The sequence below is a fragment of the Oncorhynchus keta genome, chromosome 13, assembly GCF_023373465.1.
Source record: "Oncorhynchus keta strain PuntledgeMale-10-30-2019 chromosome 13, Oket_V2, whole genome shotgun sequence".
Classification (NCBI taxonomy): domain Eukaryota; kingdom Metazoa; phylum Chordata; class Actinopteri; order Salmoniformes; family Salmonidae; genus Oncorhynchus; species Oncorhynchus keta.
Genome location: NC_068433.1, coordinates 15,298,975 through 15,316,257, shown reverse-complemented (window position 1 = coordinate 15,316,257; position 17,283 = coordinate 15,298,975). Strand labels below are relative to the sequence as shown.

At 44.7% G+C, this 17,283-nt stretch overlaps 1 protein-coding gene across 2 annotated transcripts; it reads right to left on the bottom strand.

Annotated features, from left to right (window-relative positions):
- Window positions 1-344: 344 nt before the first annotated feature.
- LOC118391915 (macrophage-capping protein-like) lies at window positions 345-17,193 on the bottom strand. Of its 2 annotated transcripts, none has more exons than XM_035783412.2 (9): window positions 17,036-17,193; window positions 8,087-8,280; window positions 5,351-5,505; window positions 4,728-4,889; window positions 2,545-2,694; window positions 1,907-1,993; window positions 1,542-1,674; window positions 1,237-1,328; window positions 345-899 (listed from the first exon to the last, which is right to left on the bottom strand). In XM_035783412.2, the coding sequence occupies exons 1-9, from the start codon at window positions 17,110-17,112 to the stop codon at window positions 834-836; spliced, it is 1,116 nt and encodes a 371-aa protein (XP_035639305.2). In that variant the 5' UTR covers window positions 17,113-17,193; the 3' UTR covers window positions 345-833. The 2 variants fall into 2 exon arrangements, with proteins under 2 accessions (XP_035639305.2, XP_035639304.1); XM_035783411.2 differs by lacking the exon at window positions 17,036-17,193 and adding an exon at window positions 14,265-14,604.
- Window positions 17,194-17,283: the final 90 nt, after the last annotated feature.

Below are 17,283 nucleotides of genomic sequence, written 5' to 3'. Positions count from 1 at the left end.
CTGTTGAGTCTACTGGTAGTTCCCCTGTAGGCAGGTTTAACCTGTTAAGTGTTTATCCAGGGAACTATGGGAAGAGGTGTAACAACCGAAGCAACATCATCTCACCGGGTGAAAGGTGAAACACATTGATTCTTTCAGTAATGAAAACAAGCAGGAGAGAATTGACACAAGTAATTACAACTTAGTCATTGTTGTATCCCAAATGGTACCCTATTCCTTTTTTAGTGCACTACTGCCCTAGGGTCCTGGTCTAAAGTAGTGCACTATATAGGGTGCCGTTTGGGACGCAGTCAATGACATGTCATAAAGTTGTCAGGAACCAAAGCACAAAGCCACACTGTACGTGTTGTTTCAGTTTCCATTTATTTTCATAATCTGTAGCCTACTACATATATTAGTAGAATATGTCCTGTTATTCTTAAACAAATGTAAAAAAAAAAATGTAAAAAAGACTAAACCAAACTAATTCAACTTATAGGATTTGTGGAATGTCATCTTGGCTTTAAATGAGACTAGTAACCAGTGAGTACACGTTTTCCTCCCCAGTCGGAAGCAGAAGTAGTGACTTAGGGTTCCATTTGGTGTGAAATCATAAATGCTCTTATTATCTGGAGTTTATTTGCTCTAAGCATGACTAAAGAATTGTTTTCTATGAGTATAGTACCTTACAAATATGTACATATAAGTAAACGCATTTCTGAAAAAGTTTTTGAATTTGAGATGCTGTCACTCCTGAGAAGACCAAAACATTGAGATATTTTATTTTCCAGGTCTCAATTTCATACTATTTTACGAGGGCGTCATTGAGACCCTTTTCTGAGAGCCATTGTAGTTCAGTTCCAGTTTTTGAAGAACTGCTTGAAGATGATTGTCTCCCTCCCTTGTGGTAGTATCTCCACCTGTAAGAGAGAACAGAGATTTGACTACCCGGTCATGACTGGATCTACTGCGTCATACACATAAACCACCCCATCGTATATGCATAAAACATTTATGATACTGGGTTCATGACCTGCTAGTTAGTGGTTACACAACAGAAATTGCAGTGTGACAATGGAAGAAGACATACACGGGATTCGGTTTGACTGAATGGAATTCAAAACTTGAAAAATTATACTGTTTTCACGTATAATATAATCACGATGCTGACGTTATGTTGCTGGGTGGACTTAATGGCTGGACAATGAGGGAATAATGTCTGGGTTTTTGCCATTTGTGAGATCATGCTTGACTCACCTGCGTTTTCATCCTGGGGTAGTTCATCTGTTGGATGAAGTGATCTGCCATTTTCAGGGCCTCCCTCTTCTCCTCTGCATTTGCTCCCATACCTGTCAATCAGTGGGATAATGGCCTCACCATGTTTTACCTCCGTCTAACCCATAGAGGTCTCAGTAAGGCCTCGACACGATAATGTATATTCACTTTATTCAATACAAACCCTGATTAAATTAGTATTTCATTAGACATCGGATATCTCAGACATTCTAGGGATACATTTCACAGAGCAAAAATGTTAGTCGAGGTTCACGTGCTTTCCTCACCTTTCCAAACAAAGATCTTTCCGTTGGCCCCGTTATCCAAAATAAAGCAGTCGTCGCGCACCAGAAGGTCCTTGGCAAATGGGCTCTTTTCCGAGACATTGGTCAGTTTCATCTGACCTGTCGCATCGGACACCTGTGGAAAACAGCAACACAGGCCATGACTTTTAGTTGCTTTGTGAACTAGTTTGCCCCAAAAATCTTGTTTATCTTGGAAAAAAAAGATCTCCAAAGTATAGCTGTGCAGTCTATAATCCAAAATATCTCAAATTCTGTTATTGGGGTGAACGATCCAACAGTAATTATGTGATGCAATAGAACAGTTCTGGAGAGAACTGTTTACCAACGGAATTGTAATGCCCAGCTACCTTGTAGAGGGAGGCGGAGTTGGAGATGTCTGCGCGACTGTCCTCCTCTGGAGTGCTCTCTGCCAGCTCTCGCATTGGTCCCAGCACCTGTCAATCACAGGGCAGAATGGAACATGGATTGTGGTGGAGGCTGCTGAGGGGAGGATGGCTCAACATAAATGGCTGGAATGGAGTAGAATGGAGTGGTAAACAAATTCAAACCATGTTTTTGATACCATTCACTCCATTCCAGCCATTCTACCCTCTGCAGGCTCCACTGGTTTGTATATATTTTAAAAGTTAGATCCCCATTAATCATATCAGCAACCTCCGCCCACAAAACATGACTATCGACTCATTACCTTCCTATACTCGATTTCAAAGTCTCTAAATATGCTTAGATATTACAGGATTGACAGGTCTCAAGGTCACAGGAGGTTGTTGGCACCTTAATTGGGGAGGAGTCTCATGACAATGGACGGCGCAGAATGGTATCAAATAGATCACACACACACACTGTAGCTTGCATGCGTTTGCCATTCCATTCGCTTCTTTCCGCCAATTATTATGTGCTGTCCTCCCCTCAGAAGCCTCCTGTGCATTAGGTCTGACTTTTGTTTTCATTTGCTTAGCTTAAAGGACTAAGCCGGCGATTGTACCTTGAGCATCTCCGGCGTCTCCTCCCCCTCATTGACGTCAGTGATGCGTGCTTTGCCATGTCTCTCAGTGTCACGGATCAGGCTAGCGATCTCACGCGACTTCTGCTTCTCAAACATGTTGGCCTGCGAGCCGATCCAGGAAAATATGGTCTAAAGACATAGACGTTTTTTTATTGTCTCATCTGAAGTTAATAATATACATAATAATAATATATATAATATATTCAGAAAGTATTCAGACCCCTTGAGTTTTACCACATTAAGTAACATTACAGCCTTATTCTAAAATTGATTATACACATGGTTTTTCCCTCATCAAGCTACACTAAATACCCCATAATGACAAAGAGAACAGGTTTAGAACATTTTATATATTAAAACAGAAACACCTTATTTACATAATTATTCAGACCCTTTACTATGAGACTCGAAATTGAGCTCAGCTGCATCCTGTTTCCATTGATAATCTTTGATGTTTTTACAACTTGATTGGAGTCCACCTGTGGTAAATTCAATTGATTGGACAGGATTTAGAAAGGCACACACCTGTCTATATAAGGTCCCCCGGTTGACAGTGCATGTCAGAGCAAAAACCAAGCCATGAGGTGGAAGGAATTGTCCGTGGAGCATCGAATCAGGATTGTGTCGAGGTACAGATCTTGGGAAGGGTACCAAAAGAATTCTGCAGCATTGAAGGTCCAAGAACACAGTGGATTCCATTCTTAAATGGAATTAGTTTGGAACCACCAAGACACTTCCTAGAGCTGGCCGCCTGGTCAAATTGAGCAATCGGGGGGGAAAAGGGCCTTGTCTAATGAAATACTAATTTAAAATCAAGGTTTGTATGGAATACAGTGAATATACATTATGGTGTCGAGACTTTACTGAGACCTCTATGGGTCAGACTGAGGTAAGACATGGTGAGACCATTATCCCCCTGAAAATTGCAGATCACTTCATCCAACAGATGAACTACCCCCGGCTGAAAACACAGGTGAGTCGAGCATGATCTCACAAATGGCAAAAACCCAGATATTATTTCCTCATTGTCCAGCCATTAAGTCCATCATGATTATATTATACCTGAAAACAGTATCATTTGCACGAGTGATCCTCTGTATAGATGGGAGAACCTTCCAGAAGGACAACCATCTCTGCAGCACTCCACCAATCAGGCCTTTATGGTAGAGTGGCCAGACAGAAGCTGCTCCTCAGTAAAAGACACGACAGCCCACTTGGAATTGACCAAAAAGCACCTAAAGGACTTTAAGACCATGAGAAACAAGATTTTCTGGTCTGATGAAAGCAAGAGTGAACTCTTTGGCCTGAATGCCAAGCGTCATGTCTGGAGGAAACCTGGCACCATCCCTACAGTGAAGCATTGTGGTAGCAGTATCATGCTGTGGGGATGTTTTTCAGCAGGAGGGACTGGGAGACGAGTCAGGATCGAGGGAAAGATGAACGGAGCAAAGTACAGAGATCCTTGATGAAAACCTGCTCCAGAGCGCTCCGGACCTCAAACTGGGATGAAGGTTCACCTTCCAACAGGACAACAACCCTAAGCACACAGCCAAGGCATTGCAGGAGTGACTTTGGGAAAAGTCTCAATGTCCGAGTGGCCCAGTCAGATTCCCGGACTTGAACATCTCTGGAGAGACCTGAAAATAGCTCTACAGCAATGCTCCCTATCCAACCTGACAGAGCTTGAAAGGCTCTGCAGAGAAAAATGGGAGAAACTCCCCAAATACAGGTGTGCCAAGCATGTAGTGTCATACCCAAGACACGTAATCGCTACCAAAAGTCCTTCAACACAGTAGAGTAAAGATGTCTGAATACTTATGTAAATGTGATTGTTATTATTTTTTTACACGTTTACATTTGCAAACAATTTCTAAACCTGTTTTTGCTTTGTAATTATGGGATATTGTGTTGAGGGGATATTGAGGGGTGAAAAAAACAACATTTAAATCAATTTTAGATTAAGGCTGTTACAAAATGTGGGAAAAGTCGAGGTCTGAATACTTTCCAAATGCACAGTACGATTTAGTAGGCCTACTTTACTGATCACTAATTAAGGGATGTGCCATTCAAGGCAATGTAATATAGTTCTCCAAGCCCTCACTGCTAAGAGCCTCCCGCAGGGAATTAGTAACACGCACTCTCACCTCCCTCCCCCCACTCACCTCTCCCAGGTCCAGGATGAAACAGTCTCCCTTGTTGAAGTTCTCCCAGCTCAGCTCCACCTCCTTGGCACGGATGTTCTTCTTTCCTTTGATCTGGTACAGCCTGTGAACGGGCCCTGACCCGCCCTGGGGCCGCCTGAAGCCAGACTCCACACCACCCTCCTACACGTGTGATTGAGGGGGAGAGTGAATAAAAGGAAAAAGAAAAAAGGTAACAATATGAAAATGTTGGTTACATTTTCTCAACATTGTATCTAACCAGAAAGTCTTAAGGATTTACTAACTGTCATTTCAACAAGAGATATGTGGAATGATATGACAAATCAGAAGCATGTGATGAGGTCATGAAAAGTATTGCTTGTAAAGTCATTTCATCAATCATGGATTTAAAAAATAAAAATACATTAGCTATCAGTAGAGGACTCAATCCTAACACTTTAGATACACATCCATGACTCAGTGGGCCCAAATCTAATGTGGGAAACACGTGGATTACAGAAAATCACACATTGATGTCAAAGAGAAACAAAAGTTTGTGCACAAATTCCCATGCAAGTACATTTCTTAAACAGATGGGCCCTGTGTTGTCAGTAAGTATGAACCAGGGCTATTCTCCTGCTCACCTTGTAGCTGACCCCTCTGGGGAAAAGGTTCATGAACGCCGGAGACTCGTAGCCCTGGACCTGCCGGTGCTGGATGGGGTCGCCACCCAGGAAGCTGTCCAGCTGGGTGGCCAACATGGCACACGCCACCTGCTCATCGCGAGATGACTTCTCACCTGGAGAGAAAGGAAGAGAGGGGAGGGGTGAGTCTGAGGTGGGGTGTGGTGACAGACACATAGCGGGGAGTAGGGGTGTGGTGACAGACACATAGCGGGGAGTAGGGGTGTGGTGACAGACACATAGCGGGGAGTAGGGGTGTGGTGACAGACACATAGCGGGGAGTAGGGGTGTGGTGACAGACACATAGCGGGGAGTAGGGGTGTGGTGACAGACACATAGCGGGGAGTAGGGGTGTGGTGACAGACACATAGCGGGGAGTAGGGGTGTGGTGACAGACACATAGCGGTGTGGTGACAGACACATAGCGGGGAGTAGGGGTGTGGTGACAGACACAGGGGTGTGGTGACAGACACATAGCGGGGAGTAGGGGTGTGGTGACAGACACATAGCGGGGAGGTAGGGGTGTGGTGACAGACACATAGCGGGGAGTAGGGGTGTGGTGACAGACACATAGCGGGAGTAGGGGTGTGGTGACAGACACATAGCGGGGAGTAGGGGTGTGGTGACAGACACATAGCGGGGAGTAGGGGTGTGGTGACAGACACATAGCGGGGAGTAGGGGTGTGGTGACAGACACATAGCGGGGAGTAGGGGTGTGGTGACAGACACATAGCGGGAGTAGGGGTGTGGTGACAGACACATAGCGGGAGTAGGGGTGTGGTGACAGACACATAGCGGGGAGTAGGGGTGTGGTGACAGACACATAGCGGGGAGTAGGGGTGTGGTGACAGACACATAGCGGGGAGTAGGGGTGTGGTGACAGACACATAGCGGGGAGTAGGGGTGTGGTGACAGACACATAGCGGGGAGTAGGGGTGTGGTGACAGACACATAGCGGAGGGAGAATGAAAGGAGGAGCAGCGGTTTGTGGAAGGGAGAAGTGGGAGAGTTAGAGTCATGAGGTAAAGGGAGCGAGAAAGATGGAGGAAGCCTGCCTATATAAGAATTGAAAAAGGAGGACAGAAAAGGAGAAAGGTACATACCGAATGATTGAGCTACAGTTAAATAAATATATACTACGTTACTATATTCTGTACTTATCATAATGTGAACTTGCAGACATTCAGCTTTGATCTAACTTTATTAAGCGAGCAGCCTAGAGCAGAGCATGTGGCTTAGTAGAGAATCCCGCCCATGCGCAGAAACGTCGGGACCTTTATTATTGTGGTCCACTTTTCTGGACCTGGGGGCTAAAGGCCATATAGGGGTCGGGCCGGGCTCATGTGAAAGGTGGGTGTAGGGGTCACAGAGAACAGGGAGAGGGTAGAGGGGGGGCTTTTAGAGGAGCACTGACAATCACCTTAGTGCATTGTTTTTAATGAACACACACACACAAACCCAGCCCTTCTTCCTTAGGGAGCTCTTCTTTAATTCCCCCCCCCCACCCTTCTTCTGTCATCATCCTTCCATCTGTCAGTCTTAGTCTCCTCCCTCACATAAATCGTTGGGTCAGTGTCATGTCATCACCATTAGCACGCAGGTTATTCGCTTGGCAACGGCACAGAGGTTAGTATGGTGTGGAAACAGTGGGTTGGCTAGTACATTACATGAAAAAGTATGTGGACACCTGCTTGTCGGACATTTCATTCTCATTTTTTTTTGCACCTCGTAATCTGGTAGTTAGTCTTGTCCCATCGCTGCAACTCCAGGAGGGACTCAGGAGAGGAGAATGTTGAGATCCATGCATCCTCCGAAACACAACCCTGCCAAGCTGCACTGCTTCTTGACACACTACTCGCTTAACCCGAAAGCCAGCCGCATCAATTTGTTGGGAGTAAACACTGTACAACTTGCGACCGAAGCGAGCGTGCATGCACCCGCCCCACCATAAGAAGTCGCTAGAGAGCGATGGGATAAGGACATCCCGCCCGGCCAAACCCTCCCCTAACGATGCTGGGCCAATTATGCCCCGCCTCATGCTTGTCCCAGTTGCGGCCGCCTGAGACGCAGCCTAGGTTTGAACTTGGGTCTGTAGTGATGCAGTGCCTTACACCGCTGCACCAACCGGGACCCAAAAAGGATTTTACCTGGAACCAAAAAAGGGTTCTCTTATGGGGACAGCCGAAGAACTCTTGAAACCTTTTTCTAAGAGTGTAGGAAACACCATCCATAAATGATAACAAAATACTCTTATCCCAAGAGACAGTTTCATTCCACTCATGTACACACTTACTAATGTATACAGATATCCCCGTCCTCCCCATCCCCCATGATGACAACAACTCACCCATTTAATAACAGATCGAGGAGTAGCACACTAAAAGGCTCCTATAGCGGTTTCTATTGAAGTTCTAGCAAATATCAGTATGGATCAAAACATTGTCTTGCACTTCCATAAAGGTAAATGGTGGAGCATTCTATTACAAAGTTCTACAGCTTTTTATACCTTAGTGGGGCAAAGTTTATCATGGCCACGTGAGTCTCTATCAGAGAAGGAGTGCTGATCTAGGATCAGTCTGGCCTTTTAGATCATAATGACTCCTGTACTCCTACTCTGTCAATACAGACCCTGGTCAAGTAAAACTCTTGACCCTACTTATTTGACACACAACATGCATCCATTTTCCTACATCTCACCTATCCACATGTGTAGGTCGGCCCCCTGGTCCCCCCTGTGCTCCAACACCAGGTAGGAGTCGCCGTTGAAGAAGGCTCCAACCTCAGCTTGCTTCAGCAGCACCGCCTTCATCTTCTCCACCCGCCACACCTTCAGCCCCGGCTCCTGCGTCTCTGGCCCAAACTGTCCGGGTGCTGCCATGTTGGGGAACATTCTGTACAGGGAGAAGGAGAGGAGAGAGTGGGTCAGGGGAGGATGGATGTAGGAGTATGGTGGAGGGGGCTGCCTGGATAGGGAGCATTCTGCACTGGGTAGAGGGAGAGCGGGTCAGGGGAGGATGGATGTAGGAGTATGGTGGAGGGGGCTGCCTGGATAGGGAGCATTCTGCACTGGGTAGAGGGAGAGCGGGTCAGGGGAGGATGGATGTAGGAGTATGGTGGAGGGGGCTGCCTGGATAGGGAGCATTCTGCACTGGGTAGAGGGAGAGCGGGTCAGGGGAGGATGGATGTAGGAGTATGGTGGAGGGGGCTGCCTGGATAGGGAGCATTCTGCACTGGGTAGAGGGGGTCAGGGGAGGATGGATGTAGGAGTATGGTGGAGGGGGCTGCCTGGATAGGGAGCATTCTGCACTGGGTAGAGGGGGGTCAGGGGAGGATGGATGTAGGAGTATGGTGGAGAGGGCTGCCTGGATAGGGAGCATTCTGCACTGGGTAGAGGGAGAGCGGGTCAGGGGAGGATGGATGTAGGAGTATGGTGGAGGGGGCTGCCTGGATAGGGAGCATTCTGCACTGGGTAGAGGGGGTCAGTGGAGGATGGATGTAGGAGTATGGTGGAGGGGGCTGCCTGGATAGGGAGCATTCTGCACTGGGTAGATAGAGGGAGAGCGGGTCAGTGGAGGATGGATGTAGGAGTATGGTGGAGGGGGCTGCCTGGATAGGGAGCATTCTGCACTGGGTAGAGGGGGTCAGGGGAGGATAAACAAATGATAGATTGGGGAGGGAAGAGTTGGAAGAGCGAGGGTGTAAGTCAAATCAAATGTTATGGGTCACATACATGGTTAGCAGATGTTATTACGAGTAGCGAAATGCTTATGCTTCTAGAGCCGACAATTCCAGAACAAAACCTAATACAAACAATATTTAAGTCTAAAATATATGGATGAGCAGTGAAAGCGGCTAAGATGCAATTGATAATAAAGAAGTAGAGTGTTTTATTATTTGGGGTGGGGAAGGGGGGTGTATTTCTTTGCTATGAAATGAGTGAGACAAATAGACATGGGGAGTTGTTGCCGCTAGAGGTGGCAGAAAGTTGCTTTTACTTGTCGTGGCAAGAATACTTATTTCCATATTGGAGTCCAGACAAAAAAAACACAGAAAGCGGCAGTGGAGGATGGGTGAGAACTCATCATCATGTCATGACATGAATAACTATTTCTGCAGGAACTCAGAAACAGGAAAAATAAATAAATAGGAGAAAACCCCAAATGAGGGGTCAAGTTATTTTTATTTCAGCTTTATTTAACCAGGTAGGCTAGTTGACAAAAAGTTCTCATTTACAATTGCGACCTGGCCAAGATAAAGCAAAGCAGTGCGACAAACACAGAGTTACACATGGAATAAACAAGCGTACAGTCAATAACACAATAGAAAGTCTATATACAGTGTGTGCATATTGCTTGATAAAAGACCATAAGGGTAGATGGGGCTACATCATTGTTGTGTAATACAATACCAGAGCAGGCATACCAACCCATAATGCACTAGTCATTCATTGTACAAAAGAGGGTGTGTCTATAGGGCAGGTCTTATCACGTCTCACATGCCGACACTGAAAACTAAGTCTCTCTCTCTCTCAAGCCACAGTTGCCAAAGCTATATCACGCTTTATTGATTTGTAGCAGAGCATGTTTAAGCATTCCTGATGTTACGCAGACAAAAACAACCACTTATGATTCCTCCGATCACCTCTGTCAATGTTACTCCCTGTAACAATCGGATTCAACAAATTAGTCATATTCAAAGATAAATCAATGTTGAAACATTTGATAAACTCAAGTCACCAAGCCTTAAACACTGATTTGGTCTATACTGAAGGTGCACAGTGTCCCTTGCCAGGCATTTGTTTTTCTATCAAACAGCAGGCAGGTGGAATCATTGAGACAGGTAAGTATTGATGTTGTCCAGTAGAAATAATTCCCCCTGAATCACAGCACCATGTTGATTGTTTCTACGGTCTATCCACATTCAACGGGATATCCTGTCACATTATACGCCAAACAAACAAGTGTAAGGTGTAGATGGGTCAATAAGCATGCAGGTTCTGCCTACTATGTGGTGTATTACACTTGTAGTAAATGCACTGTTAGACATTTGAAATGGAGTAGACTATGGAAAACAGAACAAATAGAAAAACACAAAAGCCTTTAAGGGGGATCACAATGAAATAAAAGGTTTGAGATCCACCTGTACTGTATATACACACACACGCCATGCAGACTGACATTTTAGTGTCCTATAAACGATTTAGAGCAAACAAAACTACAACATTCGGAGTTAGTTCATTCCGGAAACCTTTTGGCCAGCTATGTGACACTCACCAAAGGGAACACCCAACTCTCACAGAACATGTGGTGCTGCACTATAATTACACTGTAGGCAAACCCTAACAGTAGGTTAACCCTAACAGTAGGTTAGCCCTAACAGTAGGTAAACCCTAACAGTAGGTTAACCCTAACAGTAGGTAAACCCTAACAGTAGGCAAACCCTAACAGTAGGCTAACCCTAACAGTAGGTAAACCCTAACAGTAGGCTAGCCCTAACAGTAGGTAAACCCTAACAGTAGGTTAACCCTAACAGTAGGTAAACCCTAACAGTAGGCAAACCCTAACAGTAGGCAAACCCTAACAGTAGGCAAACCCTAACAGTAGGTTAACCCTAACAGTAGGTTAACCCTAACAGTAGGTTAACCCTAACAGTAGGTTAACCCTAACAGTAGGTTAACCCTAACAGTAGGTTAACCCTAACAGTAGGCTAACCCTAACAGTAGGCAAACCCTAACAGTAGGCTAACCCTAACAGTAGGTTAACCCTAACAGTAGGTTAACCCTAACAGTAGGTAGACCCTAACAGTAGGTAGACCCTAACAGTAGGTAGACCCTAACAGTAGGTTGACCCTAACAGTAGGTTGACCCTAACAGTCGGGTGACCCTAACAGTCGGGTAACCCTAACAGTCGGCAAACCCTAACAGTCGGCAAACCCTAACACTAGGCAAACCCTAACACTAGGCAAACCCTAACACTAGGTAAACCCTAACACTAGGTAAAACCTAACACTAGCTTAACCCTAACAGTAAGCAAACCCTAACACTCGGTAAACCCTAACAGTAGGTAAACCCTAACAGTAGGTAAACCCTAACAGTAGGTAAACCCTAACAGTAGGTAAACCCTAACAGTAGGTAAACCCTAACAGTCGGCTAACCCTAACAGTAGGCAAACCCTAACAGTAGGCTAACCCTAACAGTAGGTTAACCCTAACAGTAGGTTAACCCTAACACTAGGTTAACCCTAACAGTAGGTTAACCCTAACAGTAGGCTAACCCTAACAGTAGGCAAACCCTAACAGTAGGCAGACCCTAACAGTAGGTTGACCCTAACAGTAGGTTAACCCTAACAGTAGGTTAGCCCTAACAGTAATGAAAAAGAAATGAAAATGCTCTCAATTCATTTCAGTTTTGCACTCACAGGGGCCAGTGAAAAACCCAGTACTGATAACGTTTGATTGGCACAACGACATAATGTATTGTGAGGCAAGATGGCTACAGGGAGTAGCTTCAGACAATAAAACTTCAATCTGCAGCTTTTTTTAGATAAAGCTTCACCCCCATTAACAGAGATTGTGGCCGTTTGATCAGCTGCTAATCTGACTCATACTCTCCCTCCAAACACTCACCTAGAGCTTAAAACACCACTGTGTCTAACAATGGTTCTTACTGAGAACGATAGAGGTGCCAACAAGATGAAGTCCTCCTCCCTATCCTCAATCTTTAGATGAAATGTATCCGGTTGAGCATTTTCGCAATAGCAATCTTTCACAATTGCATATTTCATCACAAGGTATGGTTAACAGGTTCAGAAATGCTTACTTAAAAAGGAGACATTTCACCAGACAGTTTCTCCTAGCCACCATGCTAAGATGGCTCTCTGGGGTTTCAGACTCAGTTTCTCCTAGCCAATAAAACTTCAATCTGTCAGCTCTCTGGGGTTTCAGACTCAGTTTCTCCTAGCCACCATGCTACCACAGTCTGCTCTCTGGGGTTTCAGGATCAGTTTCTCCTAGCCACCATGCTACTCATCGTCTGCTCTCTGGGGTTTCAAACAGTTTCACCTAGCCACCATGCTTAAAGTCACTCTGGGGTTTCTAGGCAATGTTTCTACTAGCCACCATGCTACTACATAGTCTGCTCAACAAGTTTCAGGAAGTTTCTCCTAGCCACCATGCCCATAGTCTCCTCAATCAGTTTTTAGCCACCATGCTAAATGTCTGCTCTCTGGGGTTTCAGGCTCAGTTTTCTAGCCACCATAGCAATCTTTCTCTGGGGTTGCATATTTCTCCTAGCCACCATGCTCACATAGTCTGCTCTCTGGGGTTTCAACAGTTTCTCTAGCCACCATGCTACTAAATAGTCTGCTCTCATTTCAGACAGTTTCTCCTAGCCACCATGCTACTACATCGTCTGCTCTCTGGGGTTTCAGACTCAGTTTCTCCTAGCCACCATGCTACTACATCGTCTGCTCTCTGGGGTTTCAGGCTCAGTTTCTCCTAGCCACCATGCTACCACATAGTCTGCTCTCTGGGGTTTCAGGCTCAGTTTCTCCTAGCCACCATGCTACTACATAGTCTGCTCTCTGGGGTTTCAGGCTCAGTTTCTCCTAGCCACCATGCTACTACATCGTCTGCTCTCTGGGGTTTCAGGCTCAGTTTCTCCTAGCCACCATGCTACTACATCGTCTGCTCTCTGGGGTTTCAGGCTCAGTTTCTCCTAGCCACCATGCTACTACATAGTCTGCTCTCTGGGGTTTCAGGCTCAGTTTCTCCTAGCCACCATGCTACTACATCGTCTGCTCTCTGGAGTTTCAGGCTCAGTTTCTGTAGAAGCACTTGTGACAACTGCTGATGTAAAAAAAAAAGTTTTATAAATACATTTGATCGATTGTATTTCAGTGTTGGTGAGCCACAGTGGTGTAAAGTACTTTAAATTGTTTTACTAAAGTACTACTTGAGTAATTTTGGGGGGTATCTGTACTTTACCACTACATTCCTAAAGAAAATGTACTTTTTACTCCAAGCGTTTTTCCTGACACCCAAAAGTACTTGTTACATTTTGAATGTTTAGTAGGACAGGGAAAGTCCAATTCAAGCACTTATCAAGATAACCAATTCACGGTCATTCCTACTACCTCCGATCTGGCACTCACTAAACACATGTTTTGTTTGTAAATTATATTTGAGTGTTGGAGTGTCCCTGGCTATCAAGAAATTAAAAAAATAAAATTGTGCCATTTGATACATAAGTATTTTTCCACAATTGCATTTACTTTTGATACTGAAGTATCGTATATTTAAAACCCAAATACTTTTACTTGAATAATTCTCGTTACTTTCTCAGGTATTTTCCCTACCCCCGGGTAGCCACATCAGAGGATACCATAAGCACAACCTCTTTCCTTATACTACTATAGCGGAGTCAATCATACTAAAACTAACATATTCACCTAACCCAAATAAAATGTCTCTGCATCACAGGTAAGGATGTAGGTATAAGGAAGTTCATGCACGTAGCAACAACCCAGTGAAAATAGAGCCTACCCTTCATGCTATCTATCAGCAAGGCCATGCCCTCGTAAAAAAACAGAAGCGCCCTAATTCCAATTAGCAAAACAGATACAATTTATTGGCCGGCTCCAAATAATCAATAAACAGAACAAAAACAAGCTGGTAAAAGTAACCAGTCAGAGAAAGATTGGCAGATACAAAGATAGAAAAAGTAAATATTTGAACACACATGCTAGCCTATGTAGGACACAAAGCCAAGGGGACACCAACCACTGCACATAGGGCTGCAGGTGTCCGGCGGTGGGGTTTAGGGTTACAACGCTTAGACAGCGTGGTGAAGAGGAGGTTTAGACGAGAGAAACTTAACTGCATGATCCCCTCGGCTAGCTCCGGCACCGCACCTGACTCCAGCTCCATTCTGCCTGATGGCTGCTCGAGTGTTTGTGACTGTAAGTGGACAGAGGAGGCCTGGGCGAGGCACAGTGTATCGTTGCTCGTCAGCTGGCCTGGTTAGATTATATGAGGAAGGCAACGTGAGCCCCGAGAGTGATCTGAGCAGCCTTGGCAAGGGCGCCCTATGGGGGAAGAGTCGGGTTCCTGACAAACGCTAAACACCACGGTGACAATGATGACTGCTGGGCAGGCTCCCCCATCTTCAATGCCTAACCACTTGCCATGGGCCAGAGCAGAGTAATGAGAGAGGAAAAAAGAAGATGCGCCCTGACACTGACAGATGTGTAACTTGTGCGACAGGCAATTTGTACACAGTCCCTAACAAATGAGCACCCTCCTTTCCTCATCTCATGTCTCTCATGAGCATTGATTGGACAGGACAGGACAGTACAATTGGGGTGCATATACACAAGTCCAATTATGATATTTTTTCCACTAATTGGTCTTTTGACCAATCACATCAGATCTTTTCACATCAGCTCTTTTTCAGAGCTGATCTGATTGGTCAAAGACCAATTAGTGTAAACACATCCTTCGTCTCCATTGCATCTCCCAACCAGATCAGTGATAAACAAAAATAAACAAGGTTACAAGCAAAGGAGACCATGTAAGATAATTGGGATGTAACCCAAGAGACAGGAACCTCCCAGCTAGCACATTTGGTTCCTTGGAAGTTGTGGGAACGTACATTTTTGGTTTCCCATTATTTCTGGAAACAAAGCCATATGCTTACTGGCATGTAAAACTGGACATTTTTTTAAAGGTTCTGAGAATGGAAGTGAACATTTAGTTTCTTCTGGGAACATACATTTTTAGGTTGAAGGGAGGTTTTGAGAACATTTTGCTATGGTTTCTTAAAGTTTTCCTGTGAGGTATTATTAACGCTCTGAGAAGGTAATTAAATAAAGTTTTTAGAATGTTTCACTATGACTTTTAATAACACTGCCAGCTTAGTTGAACTGTGTTGAACTCCAAGCACTCGTAAGGCACACAGAAATGCATTCGCTTAGGCATTAATCATGCAAACACAATTCATTTTTATTTTGGAATGTCATCAGTGGGATTCAAACCCATGGTCTTCTGTTCTCTATCCATGGAATCAATCCATTGCACCACTAGGATAGAGCTAGCATGGCCGTTTTTTAAACTCATTCAAGCTGTTCATTTTAGTCTATTCTAACAGGCCTCGTTGCAAAGAAAAAACACTCATTAAGATCAGGTGTGAACACACTTAACAAGCTAAGAGGATAGAAAGAGTTTTGTTGATGCCGAGAACAGAATGTGTATGTTTTTAAATAACATCCGTAGAACCTTTTTTGAACAATACTAATGTTTTCTTGTGTTTTTTTATGGAAAGTTTTCTTAATGGTATGAGAACCTGTAGGAAATGTTATAGTGAAGTACTGAAATTCTCACTTAAGAAAGATATGGTTCTCAGAACATTATGTGCTAGCTGCGTTTAGAACTTTATGAGCTATCTGGGTATCCTGTACCATTCCCAGAATATTGTGGGTAGTTTGTATGCTAAATAACCATAGGAACAACCACGCTCTCACCAACATATGGTTCTCAGAACATTATGTGTTAGCTGAGCTGGGCTAGGCCTTTGGCCCTGGGCAGCAGAGGGCATTTGGCTTCAGGTTAAAGAGAGAGACGGGGTCAGAGATAGGGTGCTGGGGTCACGGAGCCAATCAGATCATTCATGCGTTCTTAATCAGAGGGAGTGACAATACACAGACAGACAGAGGGAGATATGAGTGTAATGATTATTTTTTTGCCTTCATTTAACTAGGCAAGTCGGTTAAGAATAAATTATTATTTATAATGACAGCAATCGGGGAACAGGGGGTTAACTGCCTTGTTCAGGGGCAGAACGACAGATTTTTACCTTGTTAACTTAGAGATTCGATCCAGCAACCTCCGACACTAACCATTAAGCTACCGGCAGCCCCTGTAGTGTAGTGACTGTAGTGACGCCTCTTGAACTGAGATGCAGTGCCTAAGACCGCTGCACCACTCGGGGGCCCAATTTGTCAAATGACAGTGTGTGTGTGTGTGTGTGTGTGTGTGTGTGTGTGTGTGTGTGTGTGTGTGTGTGTGTGTGTGAGTCTGCGTGCCAATGGAAGCTGCTGAGGAGAAAAAACAGCTAATAATAATGTCCGGAACGGAGGAAATGGAATGGAATCAAACACCTGGAAACCATGTGTTTGATGTAGTTGATACCATTCCACCAATTCCGCTCCAGTCATTACCACGAGCCATCCTTCCCAATTAAGGTGCCACCAACCTCCTGGGGTGTGTGCAAGGTGTGTGTGTGTGAGGTCGATAGCGAGGGATTAAATTCAAGGGAGAAATAATTTGAGATAACAAGTGATAAAGGAATACGTGCAGACCAGAGTCCATAAACAATCTGTAAACAGAGAGAGAGAGAAACAGAGAGGAGAATGAAGAGATGGCTAACAATATGATTAATAGAGATATCGAGAGAGGATGGTGGGTGTTAAAGTCAGGGGTGGAAAAGGGAGGTAAGTGAAGTTTCAGTGTTCCCTCAGATTCCTCAGCTAATTTGAAGAAAGAACGCAAGATGGATGCATCCTGTTTCAGGACAAGTTGGGTAGAAAAGAAAAAGACAAAAGACAAGTGAAATGTGAAGAAAAAAAGTACAAGTTATTTTGTAGATCTTACCTTGCAACTTTAGTTGAGGAGGTAGTGGATGAGGACACGTCTGTGGAGAGAGAGAGAGAAAGAGGAAATGTAGTCATGCAAAGGGAACGTCTACACACACACACACACACACACACACACACACACACACACACACACACACACACACACACACACACACACACACACACACACAAACAATCTCAACCACACATTCTTCCTGTCTCTGTCTCAAACAGTCATAGCCCAGCCCCCTGGTTTACAGAAAA

Coding starts and splice junctions, on each gene's coding strand:
- LOC118391915 (XM_035783412.2), bottom strand. CDS start 17,112: ATGACTACATTTCCTCTTTCTCTCTCTCTCTCCACAGACGTGTCCTCA. Junction 5,506..8,086: donor CGACCTACACATGTGGATAG/GTGAGATGTAGG, acceptor CTTTCTCTCCAG/GTGAGAAGTCATCTCGCGAT. Junction 900..1,236: donor ACCCCAGGATGAAAACGCAG/GTGAGTCAAGCA, acceptor TCTCTCTTACAG/GTGGAGATACTACCACAAGG.